The sequence below is a fragment of the Rhinopithecus bieti genome, unplaced genomic scaffold (genome assembly GCF_001698545.2).
Source record: "Rhinopithecus bieti isolate Rb0 unplaced genomic scaffold, ASM169854v2 scaffold_13348, whole genome shotgun sequence".
Lineage (NCBI taxonomy): Eukaryota > Metazoa > Chordata > Mammalia > Primates > Cercopithecidae > Rhinopithecus > Rhinopithecus bieti.
Genome location: NW_016808764.1, coordinates 2,401,875 through 2,420,308, shown reverse-complemented (window position 1 = coordinate 2,420,308; position 18,434 = coordinate 2,401,875). Strand labels below are relative to the sequence as shown.

General features: G+C 45.6%; 1 protein-coding gene across 1 annotated transcript in view; it reads left to right on the top strand.

Moving 5' to 3' along the window:
- The first annotated feature begins 16,018 nt into the window (after positions 1-16,018).
- The window catches only part of MXI1 (MAX interactor 1, dimerization protein), an 82,907-nt gene continuing 80,491 nt past the window's right edge, over positions 16,019-18,434 (top strand). Inside the window, exon 1 of the mRNA XM_017887179.1 lies at positions 16,019-16,563. Within this exon, the coding sequence (XP_017742668.1) occupies positions 16,293-16,563 (271 nt within the window). The 5' untranslated portion in view covers positions 16,019-16,292. The remainder of the gene's footprint in view (positions 16,564-18,434) is intronic.

Sequence of the window (18,434 nt, the reverse complement as noted above, 5' to 3'; positions counted from 1 at the left end):
TTTTTTTTTTTGAGACGGAGTCTCGCTTTGTCGCCCAGGCTGGAGTGCAGTAGTGCGATCTCGGCTCACTGCAAGCTCCGCCTCCCGGGTTCACACCATTCTCCTGCCTCAGCCTCCGAGTAGCTGAGACTACAGGCATGCACCATCACGTCCAGCTAATTTTTTTGTGCTTTTAGTAGAGACAGGGTTTCACCGTGTTAGCCAGGATGGTCTCGATCTCCTGACCTCCTGATCTGCCCACCTCGGCCTCCCAAAGTGCTGGGATTACAGGCGTGAGCCACCGCGCCCGGCCTTATTCATATATTTCAAGTATGCTTGTAATTATTCATTGAAGCATTTTATTGTAGCTATTTCTCTTTCATCTAAGCACTGTCATCTATTTTTAAATTATTTTTAAAATTGACAAACACAAGTTGTATACATTTATAATGTGCAACATGTTCTGTATATATGTATATATACACAATATGTATACATTGTGGAATGACCAAATCAAGTGAACTAACATATTCATTATCTCATATATTTATCATCTTTTGTGGTGAGAACACATAAAATCTACTCTCTTAGCAATTTTCAAGTATGCAGTATGTTGCTATTAACTATAAGCACCATGTTATAAATCGATTTCTTGAATTTATTCTAACTCTCTAACTGGAATTTTTTTTTTTTTTTGAGACAGAGTCGTGCTCTGTTGCCTGGGCTGGAATGCAGTGGCACGATCTTGGCTCATTGCAACTTCCACCTCCCCGGTTCAAGCGATTCTTGTGCCTCAGCTTCCGGAGAAGCTGGGATTACAGGTGTGCACCACCACGCCCTGCTAATTCTTGTATTTTTGGTACAGACAGCATTTCACCATGTTGTCCAAGCTAGTCTTGAACTCCTAACCTAAGGTGATCTGCCTGCCTTGGCCTCCCAAAATGCTGGGATTACAGAGATGAGCCACTATGCCCAGCCCTAACAGAAGTTTTATCCTTTAGCGTACATCTCCTCAGTTCTCCCTCCTGCTCCCATCATCTTTTGAGTGTCTTTTTCATTTGGTTCAAGATCTTGCTGGTTCTTAGAATGATGAATGATTTTTTTTTTTATGGAAACCTGGAAATTTTCCTGTTATGTTATAAGGCTCTGCATTTTATTTAGACCTTCTGTTTCATGTGGCTTTCTCTAACACCACCATGGCAGGAGAAGAAAAAGTACTGCCTTGTTACTGCTAGGTAGAGATAGAAATCCAAGTTCCTTTGTTGGTCTCCAAGGACACATGAGGGGGCACTTTGTTAAACGGTGCAGGAATGGGAGCGCCCCGTGGTCTCCACTAATCACAGGGGGGAGGGCCCTTATTACCAGCTGGTAAGATTGAAGGTCATGGCCCCCTATTCTGCCTTCTCTGACATCATTCTGGTGGAGGAGTGGGGAAGACGTATTACAGCCTGGCTAGGGTGAAAGTTGAGGCTCCCCACTTGGCCTTTTCTGGTGAGAGCGTGGATGGGGTCACAATTTCTCTGTGGTACTTGGCTGGAGTAGAGTGGTTATTATCTAAAAGTTTTTGTCTTGCTAGGCTGTCCCTTTCCTGGTCCTTTGGCTAGAGAGCATAGGCTTTTGTTGGGACTGTTTTCACCTCTGCACTTTTTGGAGTGTCCAGGTTACTGACTTCTTCAGCTCTAAGCCTGGAACACATGAGGCAAAAATAAAATCCAGAGAATTAATCACTGTGTTGTTCCTAGGCTTCTGAGATCTCTGGGCAGTCTTCCTTTCTCTCTCCACCTTTTAGAGTTGTCTTATGTTTGTTTTATATATAATGTCTAAGGTTTGGGGTTGTGCTTAGGAGGAATAGAGAAAAGTATGTCTACTCCTTCTTTTTGAAAGTATAAATTTTTTCTGCCCCGTTTTTATTTACACCTCTTAACCGAAGCAAAAGCCCACTAAAATTTCGGTATCATTCCAGCTTTCAGCGTAACTCATCAACATTTTCAAGCGATCAAAATCCTTTGCTAATAGAACGTCTCCATGAGATATTTTGGGCCCATCTTTCCAGAGAGCTAATCAGGCCTGAGTTATTCAAGTATCCTCTCTGGGTAAATCTGTTATCACAGTAAAATTAACCCCATCAAAGGTTGTTAAATCTCCATAGTTCAAAGAGGGAAGATAGTTTTACACTCCGAGTGGCTGTCCTAAAAACACCAAAATGCCCAGCTGTTGGGTCTTGCTTTACCATGACAAAACTCCGACTGGTGGCTGGTGATGTCCCCAAATTAAGTATCTGCAGCCCACATCCCACTTTTTAGATTTGATCTCCTGGAGATGTGGCCTAAATTCCTATTATGTTTCTTTCAGCAAAGCAAGTGACCAAAGTCAAATCAGAAACAAATCTCTGAATATTATGAATAAAGAAGTTTCCTTTGAACTGAGTCTTTTTAACTGTGTTTCCCAGAGATTTCCTGTGCAGCTTCAAAAGGAGTTCACGATCACTTTGATTAAGACTTTATCTCAAATCCTAATGGAGACAGGCGTTTTCTCAGAATACCCATAAGTATGAATGTTAGCCAGTTATATAGCCTTGTTAAAAAAAAAAAAAAAAAAAAAACAAAAAAACCTCTCCTTGGGTTCCACACTAATAAAACGATTTTCTTCATTAGAGGTGAGAGGCAGCTATTTATCCAGCTCTGAACCCTGTGGCAGGAAAACTTCTGGAAACCCAGAGAACTTTTCTGTTGGTACCATATTTGCTCTTAGGTTCGTCCTGATATTGATCAAACATGGACAAAATGCTGTGTGTTGCAACCAGATAATATATTGTCTTTTATTTCACTATTATTTTAGTTATTTGGGGATTTGGAGAAAGAGGATGGGGTGGGGGATGGTTAATGGAGACAGATGGCCAATGCAATTATCACTTGAAAACAGGTTTGTCCTTCAAAATGACAACAGTGGACTCTAAATGGCAGGTGAAATTTGAAAAAGGATTAGGAACGGATTACCTAAGAGAAAAAGAACAGGTGCATCCAGGGTGCTCCAGTGAGCAGGGAGGGGCTTCAGCGTTTGAATGACACCCTCAAAATAGTCCTTTTGCATTTCAGTTCTATTTGTTTCTTTTCTTTTCTTTTTTTTTTTTTTTTTTGAGATGGAGTCTCCCTGTGTCTCCCCAACTGGAGTGCAGTGGCACGATCTCGGCTCACTGCAAGCTCCACCTCACAGGTTCACACCATTCTCCTGCCTCAGCCTCCCCAGTAGCTGGGACTACAGGCGCCCACCACCACGCCAGCTAATTTTTTGTATTTTTAGTAGAGACGGAGTTTCACCGTGTTAGCCAGGATGGTCTCGATCTCCTGACCTCGTGATCCACCCTCCTCAGCCTCCCGAAATGCTGGGATTACAGGCGTGAGCCACCACGCCCAGCCTTTTCAGTTCTATTTGTACTCTAGACTTTGACAATGGTCAGTGCTGGGTGAGTTTGGGCTCATCTTAAAGATGGGCAAGAGACAGAATGAGCTAAGAAGTTTCTCTCCATTCTTTGACGGGAAAACAGAACTTAAAGATCATATGTTGTACTTTTCAGTGAAACAGATATACAGACGTACCTGAAGAAAAGACAGGAAACCCAAAACTCTGCATGAGCCCCAGTTCTCCTCTTCGCAACCCTGGGAATAGGTAGGGAAAGAATATTAATTATCTGGAGAAGGTGGCGGTAAAGTCAAGGCAAGAATTTCCATAAGGGAGCTTATCAAGCAGTATTATGGATGGAAGTGATCATCTGGCTCATACTCATTAAACAGATGAAGAGACTGAACCCTAAGTGATGCAATGACCTGCCTAAGGTCATGACAAGTTATTGGCAAAGTCACAGCTGGAAATCAGGGAGTCAGGTCCCTTTTATCTACCCTAGCCCTTTTCTTTATGCTACGAGTAATGCTATTTTGGCTAGGCACGGTGGCTCAAGCTTATAATCCCACCACTTTAGGAGGATGAGGAAGGAGGATTGCTTGAGCCCAGGAATTTGAGACCAGCCTGGGCAACAACATAGTGAGACCCTGTCTCTACAATCAATAAATAAATATGTGTGTGTGTGTATATATATATGTATCTCCAGGAAGTGTGGTGGCTGCATCTGTAGTTCCAGCTACTTAGGAGGCTGCAGCAGGAGGATTACTTGAGCCCAGGAGTTTGAGGCTGCAGTGAACTATAATTGTGCCATTGCATTCTAGCCTGGGCAACAGAGTGAGACCCTGTCTCAAAAAAAATTTTTTTTTTAAAGAGTGATACTATCTTAACAGGCTTGGCCTATGTGTTTCCCTCAAAAGCTGAAAGATGGGAACAGGGGGTTCTGAGCCTACATTCTTTTCGGCAGAGGGACTTCTTGAAGAGCTCCAGGTTTTATAGTACTGCACTCCCACCTGCATGGACCAATGTCCCCTGCTCTCCTGCTGCTGCCAAACATTGGGAGAGGAGGATCTGTAGGGGACCTCTGGGAAAGATAACAGCAATAAAATAATAACAACTACTTATTGAGCGCTTTGTCCATGCCAGACACTGGGCTAAGTAGGCATTTTATAGGCATTATCTCATTTGATTCTCATGATAATCTTGTGAGGGAAGTATAATATCATTCCCATTTTGCAGATGAAAAACTGAGGTTCAGACGAATTATGTAATTTGCCCAAGCTTATATATCCCCTAAGTAAATGACAGAAATAGAATTTGCACCCATCTCTGTCTGGCTCCAAACTTCAAGCTTTGGACCCTGTGTTGTGTGACTTGTCAAGACGGACTTCACTCTGAGCTCCCCAAGTCACAGGAGACATTTGGGTGGCTGCTTAACTCACATACACAAAGGAAATTTGACATATACTGGCTTTGCTGTTTCTGGATGGAGGTGGTTAGTGGGAGGGTTGATGTCTTTGGAGGGCACTGAGCTCCCTAGAGATGGTACTGGGCACTCTGGTGTGACCTTGAAAACATGATGGCTGCACAGTCCAGCTCCACTCTGACTGTGGCTGACTTTGTCTCTGGGATGTGGCCCAGCAGAACTCCCTGAAGGCAGAACTTTGGGTAGGTGACATTTGTCGCATATCTCCACTCCCCTCCTACTTAGGGGTTGCCCACTCTGGATCAAACCCCATTTTCCCTCCTATGATCTCCAAGATTTTAGCTCTCTTCTATCAGTGATTCCCAAGCACAGCTGCCCACTAGAATAACCTAGGAAGCCTTTTTAAATTGTTAGTATCTGAACCGCATTTCAAGAGATTCCGATTTAATTATTCTCAGTTGTTTCCCAATTAAGGTTGCCAGATAATATATAGGATGCTCAGTTAAATTTCAATTTCAAATGACAATGAGTACTTTTTAGCATAAATATGTCACAAATATTACATGGGCCATATTTATACTAAACCATGATTTGTTGTTTATTTCAGATTTAAATTAACTGGGCATCCTGTATTTTCACTAGAAAATTTGGCAATCCTATTCCCAAGTGATTCTGATGTACAGGCACAGGCTGAGAATCTGCCATATGTGATCCACAGTCCTTGCAAATGCACTTATGCGTTACTCTTCACTTCACAACCTCTGGCCAGGACAGCAAATGCATGCATTTTTTTAGGGTCTTCTGTGGATAATGGCCTAGTATCTGCCCTCTAACTCAGCAGTGGGGCTGATCATGTGAAAGGGAAGACAGACACCATAAGAGGTCACTGTTGGTGCTCATGGGAGGTTGGTAATGTCTGATAAATAACTGGAGGTGCTACCTATTCCCTGGGCTGGTCCTGTATGGAGTTCCTAGTAATTGAACAATGCTTATTGGGTAGCTACTCTATGCATGATGCTTGCTAGGCCATGCAGGGGATGCCATGGATGCTCTAGAACTCACAAACTGGGAAGGGAGAATCCGAGTTTCCTTTACTAGAAATTTTAATCTACAATCTAATGAGGATTAGATTGGAACCAGTACACCTTTATGCACATAAACCCAAATAGTAAGATTGCATACACTTATACCCAACCAATGGATGCCTGGACAGAACTGAATGAAGATATGTGCGTTGTAAGCAGGAAGAAGGAATGTCTTGCCATTTCAGGCTGGAGACCAAGAGCTCCAGCTCTACCACTTACTAGCTATGCCATCTGGGTCATGGTATTTATTTTTCTTCAGTCTCCATTTCTTCATCTGTAAAATGGGAATGATATAGGCTGGGCGTGGTGGCTCACGCCTGTAATCCCAGCACTTTGGGAGGCCGAGGCGGGTGGATCACGAGGTCAGGAGATTGAGACCATCCTGGCTAACACGGTGAAACCCCGTCTCTACTAAATATACAAAAAAAATTAGCCGGGTGAGGTGGTGGGCGCCTATGGTCCCAGCTACTCAGGAGGCTGAGGCAGGAGAATGGCATGAACCTGGGAGGCGGAGCTTGCAGTGAGCCAAGATGGCACCACTGCACTCCAGCCTGGGCAACAGAGTGAGACTCCATCTCAAAAAAAAAAAAAAAAAAGGAAATGATGATAATGGGTCATGCAGAGAGTATGACGGTGAAATGAAACTGTGCATGGAGTTTGGGTGCTGGAATACAAACACACCTTAGGGATACTGCAACTTTGGGGTTTTCATTCCAGACCACCTTCATAAAACAAATGTCACAATAAAGCCGCTTACAGGAATTTTTTGGTTTCCCAGTGTATATAGAAGTTATGTTTACATTATACTGTATTTTATTAAGTGTACAATAGCATTATGTCTAAAACATAAATGCACAAACCTTAATTAAAAATACTTTATTGTGGCCAGGCACAGTGGCTCATGCCTCTAATCCCAGCACTTCAGGAGGTCGAGGTGGGTGGATCACCTGAGGTCAGGAGTTCAAGACCAGCCTGGCCAACATGGCAAAGCCCCGTCTTTCCTGAAAAAAAAAAAAAAAAAAAAATTAGCCAGGCTTGGTGGTGTACATCTGTAGTCCCAGCTCCTCATGAGACTGAGGCAGGAGAATCACTTAAACCCAGGAGGAGGAGGTTGCAGTGAGCTGAGATCATGACCCTGTATTCCAGCCTGGGCAATAGAATGAGAATTCTGCCTTAAATAAATAAATAAATAAATAAAATAAAAAAGAAAGAAACTTTATTGCTCAAAAATTCTAACAATCATCTAAGCCTTCAGGGAGTCATAATGTTTTTGCTGGTGGAGGGCCTTGCCTTGATGTTGATGGTTGCTGAGTGATCAGGGTGGAGTGACTGTGGGAATTCCTTAAAATAAGACAACAGCAAAGTTTGTTGCATTGATTGACTCTTCCTTTCACAAAAGATTTTTCTGTAGCATGTGCTACTGCTTGATTTCACCTTACCCTCAGTAGAACTTCTTTCAAAATTGGAGTCAATCCTCTTATACCCTGCCATAGCTTTTTGAACTAAGTTTATGTAATATTCTAAATTCTTTGTTGTGATTTCATTAATGTTCACAGCATCTTCACCAGCAATAGGTTCACTCTCAAGAAACCACTTTCTTTGCTCATCCAGAAGAAGCAACTCCTCATCTGTTCAAGTTTGATCATGAGATTGCAGCAGTTCAGTCACATCTTCAGGGTCCACTTCTAATTCTAGTTCCCTTGCTATTTCCACCACATCTACAGTTACTTCTTTCACTGAAGTCTTGAACCCCTTTCATGTAGCCATCTTTATCCATTATTTTAGCTGGATCTTCTCAATAACTTGCTGCAGCTTCTACATGTTATGGAGATGGCTATGTTATTATGGAGATGACTTCTTTCCTTAAATTCGTGAACCAGTCTCTGCTAGCTTCCAACTTTTCTTCTGCTGCTTTGTCACTCCTGTTAGCCTTTATAGAATCAAATAGAGTTAGGGCTCTGGATTAGGCTTTGGCTTAAGGAAATGTTCTGACTGGTTTGATCTTCTATCCAGACCACTAAAAACTTTCTCCATAGCACCCATAAAGCTGTTTCACTTTCTTATTATTGACATGTTCACTGGAGTAGCACCTTTAATTTCCTTCAATAACTTTTCATTTGCATTTACAACTTGGCTAACTGGTGCAAGAGGCCTAGCTTTCAACCTATCTAGGCTTTGTCACTGAGGTTAATAATTTCTAGCTTTTAATTTAAAATGAGATACATGTGACTCTTCCTTTCACTTGAACACTTTCTGGCCATTGTAGGGTTATTAATTGGTCTAATTTTAATATTGTTGTGTCTCTGGTAATAGGGAGGCCCCAGAAGAAGGAAAGAAATGGGGGACTAGCTAGTCCATGGAGCAGTCAGAACACACGCAACATTTATTGATTAAGTTTGCCATCTTTTGTGGGTGTGGTTCATGGTGCCCCAAAAATTACAATAGTAAAATCAAAGATCACTGACCACAGATCACCATAACAGATATAATAATTATTTGAAAGTTTGAAATATTTTGAGAATTATCAAAATGTGACACAGAAACACAAAGCAAGCCCCTGCTGTTGGAAAAATGGCGCCAACAGACTTGCTGGATGCAGGACTGGCACACATTTTCAATTTGTGAAAAATGCAGTGTCTTGGGAATGCAATAAAGCAAAGCACGATAAAATGAGATGTGCCTGTACTAAGCATGCTATAAATATTGGCTCTTATAATGACAACATCTCTAAGACAATATGGGACCATATTTCCCATGTTTATAATGCACTCAAAAGTGTCCATGTCCAGAGAATTTAAGAATAAAGCTACCAAGAGAAGACCTTTCCTTTAACACCAGTTTAGTCTAGGATTTGATACAGCCTAAATCTTTGAAGACTGTGAAACGTGACACAGGAAATGGAGAAGAATTTCCCAATTCTAGTCTCCCTGTTTGGTATTTTCTACTAAATTTTACTTTCACAATGATGCAATAAGTATCCCAAGTCTAGAGCAGGTTCTTGCAACTGTATGCCAACATGTTATTCTCATGTGCCTGCCTGTCTGGGATGGGTGTTTTTAGGGTGTAGTTATATGGAAATAGCCTCTGATTATGTTTCTGACTTTTCCAGGTAGGTTATAATTTCAGACAGTTGTTTTGACGTGACTCTTTGGCGAGGCACACATATCTGTGAGATCTTCAGAACTCTGAATTAGAATGACATGAAAAATTTTAAACTATTCTAATACATGAGGTAGTGTGTCTTGATACTGTTTTGTTTTGTCTGAGATAGAGTTTCACTCTTGTCACCCATGCTGGAGTGCAATGGCACGATCTTGGCTCACTGCAACCTCCGCCTCAGCCTCCTGAGTAGCTGGGATTACAGGCATGCACCACCATGCCTGGCTGATTTTGTATTTTTAGTAGAGATGGGGTTTCACCATGTTGGCCAGACTGGTCTCGAACTCCTGACCTCAGGTGATCCTCCCGCCTCAGCCTCCCAAAGTGCTGGGATTATACGCTTGAGTCACTGTGCCCAGCCTTCGTACTGTTGTAACATGCAAAGGGTCAGCTGTATGCAAACAAAAGTTAATTTCCAGAATAAGCAAGGAGAAAGAAAAGGAAAACATGAAAGCAAACCATTCCTCACTTTTATGACTATTTCTGTGGTGTGTGGAGAGGATATAGTCGTCCTTCTGTATAAATCCTGCTACTCTGGCCCTAATTTTGAGTTTACATTTCCTTGTCTGAAAGACACAGCAGTTAAGGGGCCTGTTTTTATATATGCATCTGCATGTGTATGCCTGGGTATGAAATAACTCCTGTGAGGTTGGAAGGTTTTGGCTGTTTGCTCACTGCTGTGTCCCTGCACCTAGAACAAACCTGGCACACAGGAGACTCTCAATATCCTCTGATGGAATGAATTAACGTATATGTAGAGTATGTGCTCCTGGATCTGTTATCCCTGATAAACATACTCACTTCAGTGCTCATCAACTTTTTCACCCATGAGAATTGTGCTTTGGATAAGGAAAGGGAGAGGGACAACTTATAGGCTACTGGTAGGAGAGAGAAAAAAGAGAAAGAGAACATAGACTTCAGAGGTGAGGACAGGGTGGGTGGTAGGCAGGTGTCCAGGCAGAAGGTCAGGAACTAGAAGCAGCAGATTTTGTATATCCTCCAAAGCTGGGTGGGGGTCTGTCTTCCAGATTATTCAGTCCAGGTGTCTTGGGCCCCTAGACTAGGAATGAGGCTACTTCAACTTTCCTTTCTTTCTTTTTTTTCTTTCCAAAAAAGAACCAATGGGAAGCAGTCTTTTCCAGAGATAAGGCAGATTTGGTGACCTAAAATGTCGATCTTTTTGCCTTGGGCTAGAATTTTACTAGCTTGGTGTGGTCACAATGGTTCTCCCATGCTGTTCCAAATACTTCTGGGCAGTGACATCCCAGTCTGCGATTCATGAACATAGGAGAGATGAATTAATGAAGCTTTCTGGAGTAGTGGAGAGAGGCAGACTCTGTGGCAATGGAAAACCCTCTTCATCAGCAAGGACACCGAGGCACCAGATGACGAGATTGTTTATTCAAAATTACACAGTAGTTCAGTAGAAGAGTTGGCCCAAAGCCCTGGTCTTCTAATTTCTTCTCCCATCTTCTTGTCATTTTTGGTTTTGTTTTCCCTAAAAATCTTCCAGGACTCTTGTAGCCTGATTCTATCCTGACGTGCACACCATTGTGTTTTTGTTTTTTGTTTTTTGAGACAGAGTCTAGCTCTGTTGCCCAGGCTGGAGTGCAGTGGTGTGATCTCGGCTCACTGCAACCTCTGCCTCCTGGGTTCAAGCAATTCTCCTGCCTCAGCCTCCCGAGTAGCTGCGATTATAGGTGCGTGCCACTATGCCTGGCTAATTTTTTTTGTATTTTTAATAGAGATGGGGTTTCACCATCTTGGCCAAGCTGGTCTCAAACTTCTGACCTTGTGATCCGCCCGCCTCGGCCTCCCAAAATGCTGGGATTACAGGCATGAGCCACCGCGCCCAGCCACCCACACTACTCTTTATAGTTTCAAAAGTTTCTTCATGTATACCCCTTCAGCAAGGCAAGCATTGTTCTTCCCACTTCGTTGATGATAACACGGATTATCTGAGAGGTTAAGTGACTTATACAAGTTCAGCTAACTAATAATCAGGAGGAAAACCCTTTACCACTTGCAAACTACCTTGCCCTTTCATCTCTTGATGCCTAATATTTTACCATTAGAACTTTATTCCTTAAAGCTTAAGGTACTGGTCATCTTTAATTCCAAATGCCTCCAGGGAAAGTCATATTTAAGCTAGTCAGTCACTGATACCTGCCACTTTAATGTACATAAATTTAGAAACTTTTACTGAATTAATTAAAAAATAAGGAGATGTTAAAGGAACCGGGGCCTGAAAGACTGAGAAGACACCCTAGAATGGGGGAGATGTGAGAAAAGCTCCATCTGACTTCTAATTTAGTCTCAGGCCACTGCCTTCACCGCCTGGTGATTTCTGAAAATTCTCCATTAGAGGCATCTTATAACACAGGAGACCCATGTTGTCACCAGATCTGTCACCAGCAGTAAGGACAGGGGAAAGGGTAGCTGAGTCTCTGCACTTTTTTGTAATGGAACCTCAACCATCTGGCTCAATGGGTTTCTGGCTTCTCCACGGAGACAGCATTTAGATATTTAAACTTTAATGTGAGTGACTCAGGAATAGTTTTGCAGACAGCATCAAATGCCTCTTCTCACCACTGGAGCAAGAAGCCATGAACGGCCAGCACTGAGGCTCTGACCAGGCAGGGAAGAGCATTCAAGCCTTTGACTTGTGACCTAATCCCCAGTATTGTGCCATGCATGTGCTAGGTGCCAGGGCCTGGGGATTCTAGGAGGAGCAAGGCGTGCTTCCTGCCCTTGATGAGCTCATAGTCTAATGAGCCCTCTAAGTACTGGGTGTTGGACAGGAGAAGCCCAGGAGTCTGCTGAACCAGGAAGGGGCTGCCAGACTCACAGTTCTAGGAGAAAGGAGGGCAGAGTCCAAGAGAGCTGAGATAATGCCTCCAGGAGCAGGTGACACCCAGTGAACACCACTGTAGGGTGGAGGCTACTTATTGCCTGCCCATGTCTATACCCACTGGTGAGTGTGTGGGTGGTGGTGGGGGGTATGGGGAGTGGTTAGAGGAGGCCTGGTCCTCACTTTTAGGCCAGTGGGAGAGAGTCTCACAGTTCTCCTTGCTCTTGCCATTCTGCTTGTGTCTTACAGTTCCTAACCCTCTATTCTTGGGCTTTCTACGGGGCCACTCCTTTCTAACGAATGAAGGCAAGAGTCAGGCCGCCAAGGAGAAGGAGCTGTGAGCCAGTTCCTCATCTAACTCCTGGATGATTCCTTTCCAAAGGGGAAAGGTACCCAGGAAAACTGTGGCTGGGAAAGCTGTGAGAATTAGGACTCAAGTGACAAGGGATGGGACAGAAGAGCTCTTCATGGTGTTTGCCAAGTCTGAGTACAAAGACCACAGGGCAGAGAGCAAGAAAGAACCTGACTAGGACATTTTGGCAAGGTCCAAAGGAAAACTAGAGGGTGGAAGAGTGATGGATTTAGGCAGAAAAGGCTGGTGAGTGGGGAATAGATGAGGCAGGAAGAGCAACGCTAGGGAACCCAAGAGAGCCAAAATGGTCCATGACAGAGGGAAGAGCATCCCATCCCAACGCAACGTGGGGAGGTCTCAATGGCAACGCATCCATCACCTTCTCAGTAATTAACCAGCCTCTGTGTACATAAAGACATAATTATAGGCAAAACAACTCCTTTGATGTAAGAGTATAGAATGTCTGGGGGGAAAGGGGCAAATAAAAGAAAGAACAATCTTGCTTTAATATACAAACAAGGTCCATGGAAAGGTATTACCAAACAAGCAAATAAGCCAAACAAACAAATGAACAGAATGTTGGGAAAGGAGGACCCAGGCTGACTGGGCACCCAAGATATCCTGGGCCCTCTGAGAGCATTCTAGCTCACTTCATTGGGCATTTCTGCTTTTCTTTCAAAGAGTTCATGTCTTTTCATTAGAGTGACTGTATTCGCATCCCCTACCTGTTCTATGCAGAAATTATCAGCATTTCCAAAGGGGCCGGTTTCCTTCTGAAATGAAAGCCCCAAAGAAAGGGGGGTTGCAAAGGGTTTGAATGGCTCCTCCTGGGAAGCAAATCTAATCGGGAATGGAGCTGAGCTTGTAACCCAGCATCCTGGATGCCTGTCCTGTGATATAACCCCTGAAACACCACTCTTTCTGTTGTGGCCAACTTTATTAGAGAAATCTGTTAATTGGGGAACGGAGGGGGAGAAGGGAGAGAGCAATGGGATGTTAATATGATTTAACACTTGATGGGCTCTGAAAACAAATAAGGAGGGGGCTTGGCACATTCGTCGTTCCACATATGTGTTACCAAAATGAATATATGCAAGTAAACTATATGCGAGACTCTGGGGGCACAGTAACACAGACTTTATGAAACAAAAAAAGCATTTCTCCTGCTTCCACTGTGTCTCTTGTGGTGCCATTGTCTGATGCTAAGAACTCACATAATAACAAAAAACAATGCCCCTATGATGGGGGGAAAACTTGATTTGGCACCAGCCGTGGTGTTTTCCATGGGAATGATGGTGGGGGCTGTGGCCGACTGTGGGAATAGTGCAAATCAGCACTTTTTTGTAGATTTTCTTCAAGCCATTGTTTATTTTGGCTTTGGTCAGATCCGTGGCCCAGCTTGAAGATTCCCACTGGGCTTTCTGAAACTCGCAGACCTATGAGAGATGGAACAGGCATAAATAAATAATTACAAAACACCCTTCCCCCACCATGGCACTCATGCACGCGTGTGCCTGTCTTGGTGGTGCATATATGTTGCAGTACTATGTATCTGACCCATGCCACCACTGGGCAATTAAAGAGAAAGCAAGGTTTTGTCTGGGCTTGGCTGGTTCATTGTCTCAGTACCATCTTTCATTTGGGGCAAGAGAGCTCAGAGCTGTTTCACACAAGGGCCAGTTTTTACAAAATGGCATTGGAGAAAGCTGATTTGAAACTGTGCATACATGAGGTCTTCCTAACATCTTTAGATGTTTATAGGCATTTCAACACAAATAACTCAGGTTGTGGTTCTCACAGAAACAAAAAAGTCAGTAATTGTTCTAATAATGGAAGATAAACTTTTATCTCCAACACTTAGAAGCTTTTACTCTATTGTAGCTAAAGGATGCAGCGATCACCCAGGCAAAATTTGTCACAAGATGGAAAATGAGCAAAGAGTATGTGTGGTATAATTATATTATGGTCCAAAATGAGAATACGTCGGCTTTAAAATGACAATTGCTAATTGTTCCTCTCATATCAGCAACACGTTTTAAAAGTGTTTTACTTTTAATTAAAAGTAATTTTAGTTAAATGTTTTTAAAAGTGCACAAAGGCTTTCTTGAAGGCTCTGGGAGAGTGGGTGCATGTAGACATATTCTGTAAGTTTTATACAGAGTATTTCACAAAGAAATGTATTTTCCTTTTTTTTAAAAGAAAAGTTTCCATGACCTGTAAGAGTCTTTTTCCTTTTCTTTTCTTTTCTTTTCAGATGGAGTTTCACTCTTGTTGCCCAGGCTGTAGTGCAATGGCGTGATCTTGGCTCACTGCAATCTCCGCCTCCTGGGTTCAAGAGATTCCCCTGCCTCAGCCTCCTGAGTAGCTGGGATTACAGGCATGCGCCACCACGCCCGGCTAATTTTGTATTTTTAGTAGAGACCGAGTTTCTCTATGTTGGTCAGGCTGGTCGCCAACTCCCAACCTCAGGTGATCCGCCCACCTCGGCCTCCCAAAGAGCTGGGATTACAGGCCTGAGCCACTGCGCCTGGCCATCAAGAGTTTTTAATGACAATGTGTATGAAGCTGCCTCTGAGTAGGGTGGCTGCATCGCACACCTCCAGGGGGCAGCATTGTCTTTGTCCTCTATATAAATGGTTCCCCTGGAGGAAAACTCCAGGCGACCTTGCAAAGCAACCATATTTAGATGGGCTTGTCATAGAGATATTTTCCAAGGAAGTGCAGAAGAGTCTTGTTCACTACATCTTGTTCCTTTCTTAGATACAAGTTACATCAGAATAGGGGACTCAGGTTCTTGCCTGGGTCTGGATTGGGAAAAAAAAAAAGATCTTACCATGGGCCAGCGTGTGCTAAGTCAGATACAATTTAATATACAAGCTTCTTATCAGACATTTCAGTGATGTGGAAACTTAGGCCAAGAGAAGTTAAGGGACTTGTCCAAGCTCACACAGTCTGTATGCAGCAGCGCTGGGATTTGAACCCTTTCCTATGACACTCTAGAGCAGCCTTCAATTATCCCCTGCCGCCTCCAGTACTTCCCAGGGCTGGAAAGCATCCATGATTGCTGACAGCAGCGGCAGTCAAACAATGTCAGCTGGGGAAGGGGTCTTCAGAGGCAAAAGGTGGAATTCAGTTGGGGAGGGGGGTGGTTCCTAAGCTGCCACTTCTGCCTCTCAAATAAAAGGGAGCCCGGTGTGGAGGCATCCTGGTGTGAGCTTTGCACAGCTGAACCACGGCTGGGGAGACGAGTGTGGAGAGGGATGCTGACATCTCCTCCCACTTCTGAAAAATAACTTTGCATTTGAAGGGAGAAAGGAGTGAGTAAATCTGTAACTCGGATTTGGACGGCCTGGGATTTCATTTGGCTGTGTGAAGGCACACACAGGTGCCTGCAAGTGTGTGATTACGTATGTATGTGTGTCTGTGTGTAGGAGTGTTTGTGTTGGGGGTGGGGGGATTTCCTGGTTACATACTGGTTCCCTTCTTCCCATTTGGATTGGGGGCTTTTATTTAAGTCATAGCAGCCACCATGTATGAAGACCTAACTATGTGCCAGGCATTGTGCTGGACAATTTTGAGGTATTGTTTTCTGCGAAAAAAGTAGTTTGTTTTTATGCAGGTGCACCCAGAGACATCAAATATTTTTTGCCATCCCGGTTAAAACAGTGTTCTACTCTGTGGTAAGTCTTGGAGAGAGGCAGGGAAGGCTGCGGGGACGGGCAGGGGCGGTCCCGGCCTCGCTAGTCTCCACCTTTTATTTTGACCGGTCCGATGGCGACAGTCTCGCACTAGGACCCAGGCGCCAGAGCGCCTCCGTCTGTCCTGTAGGTTCATTCAATCTCCCATACACACAGACCCACTGCGAGACCGACACACACTCCCATACACTCACACAACTGCAGACAGCGAGGCTCGGGAAGTCAGGCCGGCTCCTCGCCCCGGCGCCTTCTCCTCTCCAGCCGGCCGGGTCTCCCTGGGGGCCCGGAGCTCGGCCGGGCCGCGCAGCCCCGTTAGAGGACGAGCTCGGCGGACCCCCGTTGCTCCATGGGCAAACGCGGGCGGCCGCGCAAGGAGGCGCGCTGCGAGGGCGCGGGGCTGGCCCCTCCGCGCCCCAGTTGTGTCCCCGCCGCGGCCGCGCCCCAGCCCCCGGCCCTGCCCGAGGAGCCTGCGGGGGCCAAGCCCAGGTGCCCCTTCTCGGACATTTTCAACACCAGCGAGAACTCGATGGAGAAGCACATTAACACTTTTCTGCAGAACGTGCAGATTCTGCTCGAGGCCGCCAGCTACCTGGAGCAGATCGAGAAAGAAAACAAAAGTAAGTTTGGGGGCCCCTGCTCTTCCTCGGCGCCCGGCTCTTTCTTTCTCCCCTACTTGGGCGACCCCTGTCGCGAGCTCGGCCCGTGGTCCCCCCACCCCCCCACCACACATCCAGCCCTTGGCAGTAAAGCCGATGACACCGGAGAAAGGACACGCACGCACAAAGCTGCTAAAGATGTAACAAAGACGGGCGAGGGGGAGAGAGGGGCCTGTCGGTGCGTCGGTCTGTCTGTCTCCGGCGGGCTGGGGCTGGGAGGATGGCCCAGCGGAGGAGCGGGGGAGTGTTGTTGTTTGCTGACAACTGAGCCGAGAGCTCATCTCTTTGAGGTCGCCTTTCTTCCTTTTTTTTTTTTTTTTTTTTCCGGAGCCTTCTCAGGCAGACAAGTGTTGTTTTTCTGTCGCTCGTTCCTGGGTGGGGTGGGGATTAGAAGCCGAAAGTTGGAAACCATAGGCAGAGCTCAGAGGTTCCAGAAAGAAAACACACAGACACACACTACAACAATAACAACAAAACAGCCCTCCACGGCGTGGGCTCGGCTCCGTCTCTCTCTCTCTCTCTCCCTCCTGCTTCGCCTTTTTCCTTCCTTCTCGCAGCAGGACTGGGCTCAGGCCATCACGTCCACGGACACAGTCCCCCAGTTGCCCTGGGGTGCCACCGCCCCCCCCCCCCCAAAGAAAGAGGCCGGCGGGGCCAAGCAACGCCAGCAGCTCGCCCCGGACACGCCGTCCTGAGCCCGGGAAACTTGGCCGTGGGGACGCGGCTAAAAGGAAACTTTGGGATCTTGGAGAAACAATAGTTGGGGAACAAGGTGTGGGCTGTTGTGTGCTTTTTCTTTATTTTCCGGGAGACGGTTCCTGAGTGAGCGCGCAGGGCAAGCAAGGCAAACGCCTTCCTGGTCGATTTCTACCTCCCCCCCCAACCCGCCCACCCCCAGATTCACGTGGAGAATAGTGCGTGGGTGGGGGTGTGCTGGGAACCCCACCGTGGCCTGGCCTCTTTTTTGTATATATTTGTTTCATTTTGCCACTACCAGCCAGGTCCCCCAGCTTTCCCCAGGCAGTCGACTCAGCGCCCTAACGGGGGCACGCGTGTGCAGCGTATCCAGCACGGTCCTCAGAATAATAGCTGTGAAAAGGAGGAATGGAACTAGGCAGACAGACCGATAGACAGGAGGAAACCGGGATGTTTAATGTGTCCGAACAAGTAGGAAGATCAGTGAGGTGCGAGTGTGTGTGTGTGTGTGTGAGAGAGAGAGACAGAGAGAGAGAGAGAGAAAGAAAGAAGAAAGGTCCCGATTGCAACGTGTCAGATCTTGCAACCTTCCCCCCACCCAACACAACAACCCTCAGACACAAAAACACCATTGCTGACTGACACCCCAGGTCTTTAGGGTTAAAGTAACCGTGTGTTGGCAGCGCAATTATGCAGACGCTGTAAGGCCAAAACAAGGATTTGTGTTGCGAGGTCGGTGGTGCGTTCTTTTCTTTCTCTTCTCGCCTGTTTTCCCGGAGTGCATGGGTTGCGAGAGAGGCGCATCGCAGGCTATGCAGCCGAATCGCTTCGCAATTATTCATGCTGGTGGTGGTGGGGCCGGGGGGCGGAAGGTGGGGGGAGGCTATGTGTGCATTTGTCTGGAGGGTAGTTTCTGAAAAGCCAGAGCTGCTGGGGAGCTGGGTGAAGACGTGGTTTTGTTTGGTGTGTTTGCTTTTGTTGCAGGGGGGAGGGGCGCGATTTCTTTAGCTACCCCTATCCCCGGCTCCCAGTTCTCTGGAGTCTGTCCCGTGGCTTTGACTCTAACTAGGGGTACACCCCATGAGGGCACCTTGGCAGTGTGTGGCAAAGCTGGCTTGTCCCCCCACCCCAGCCCC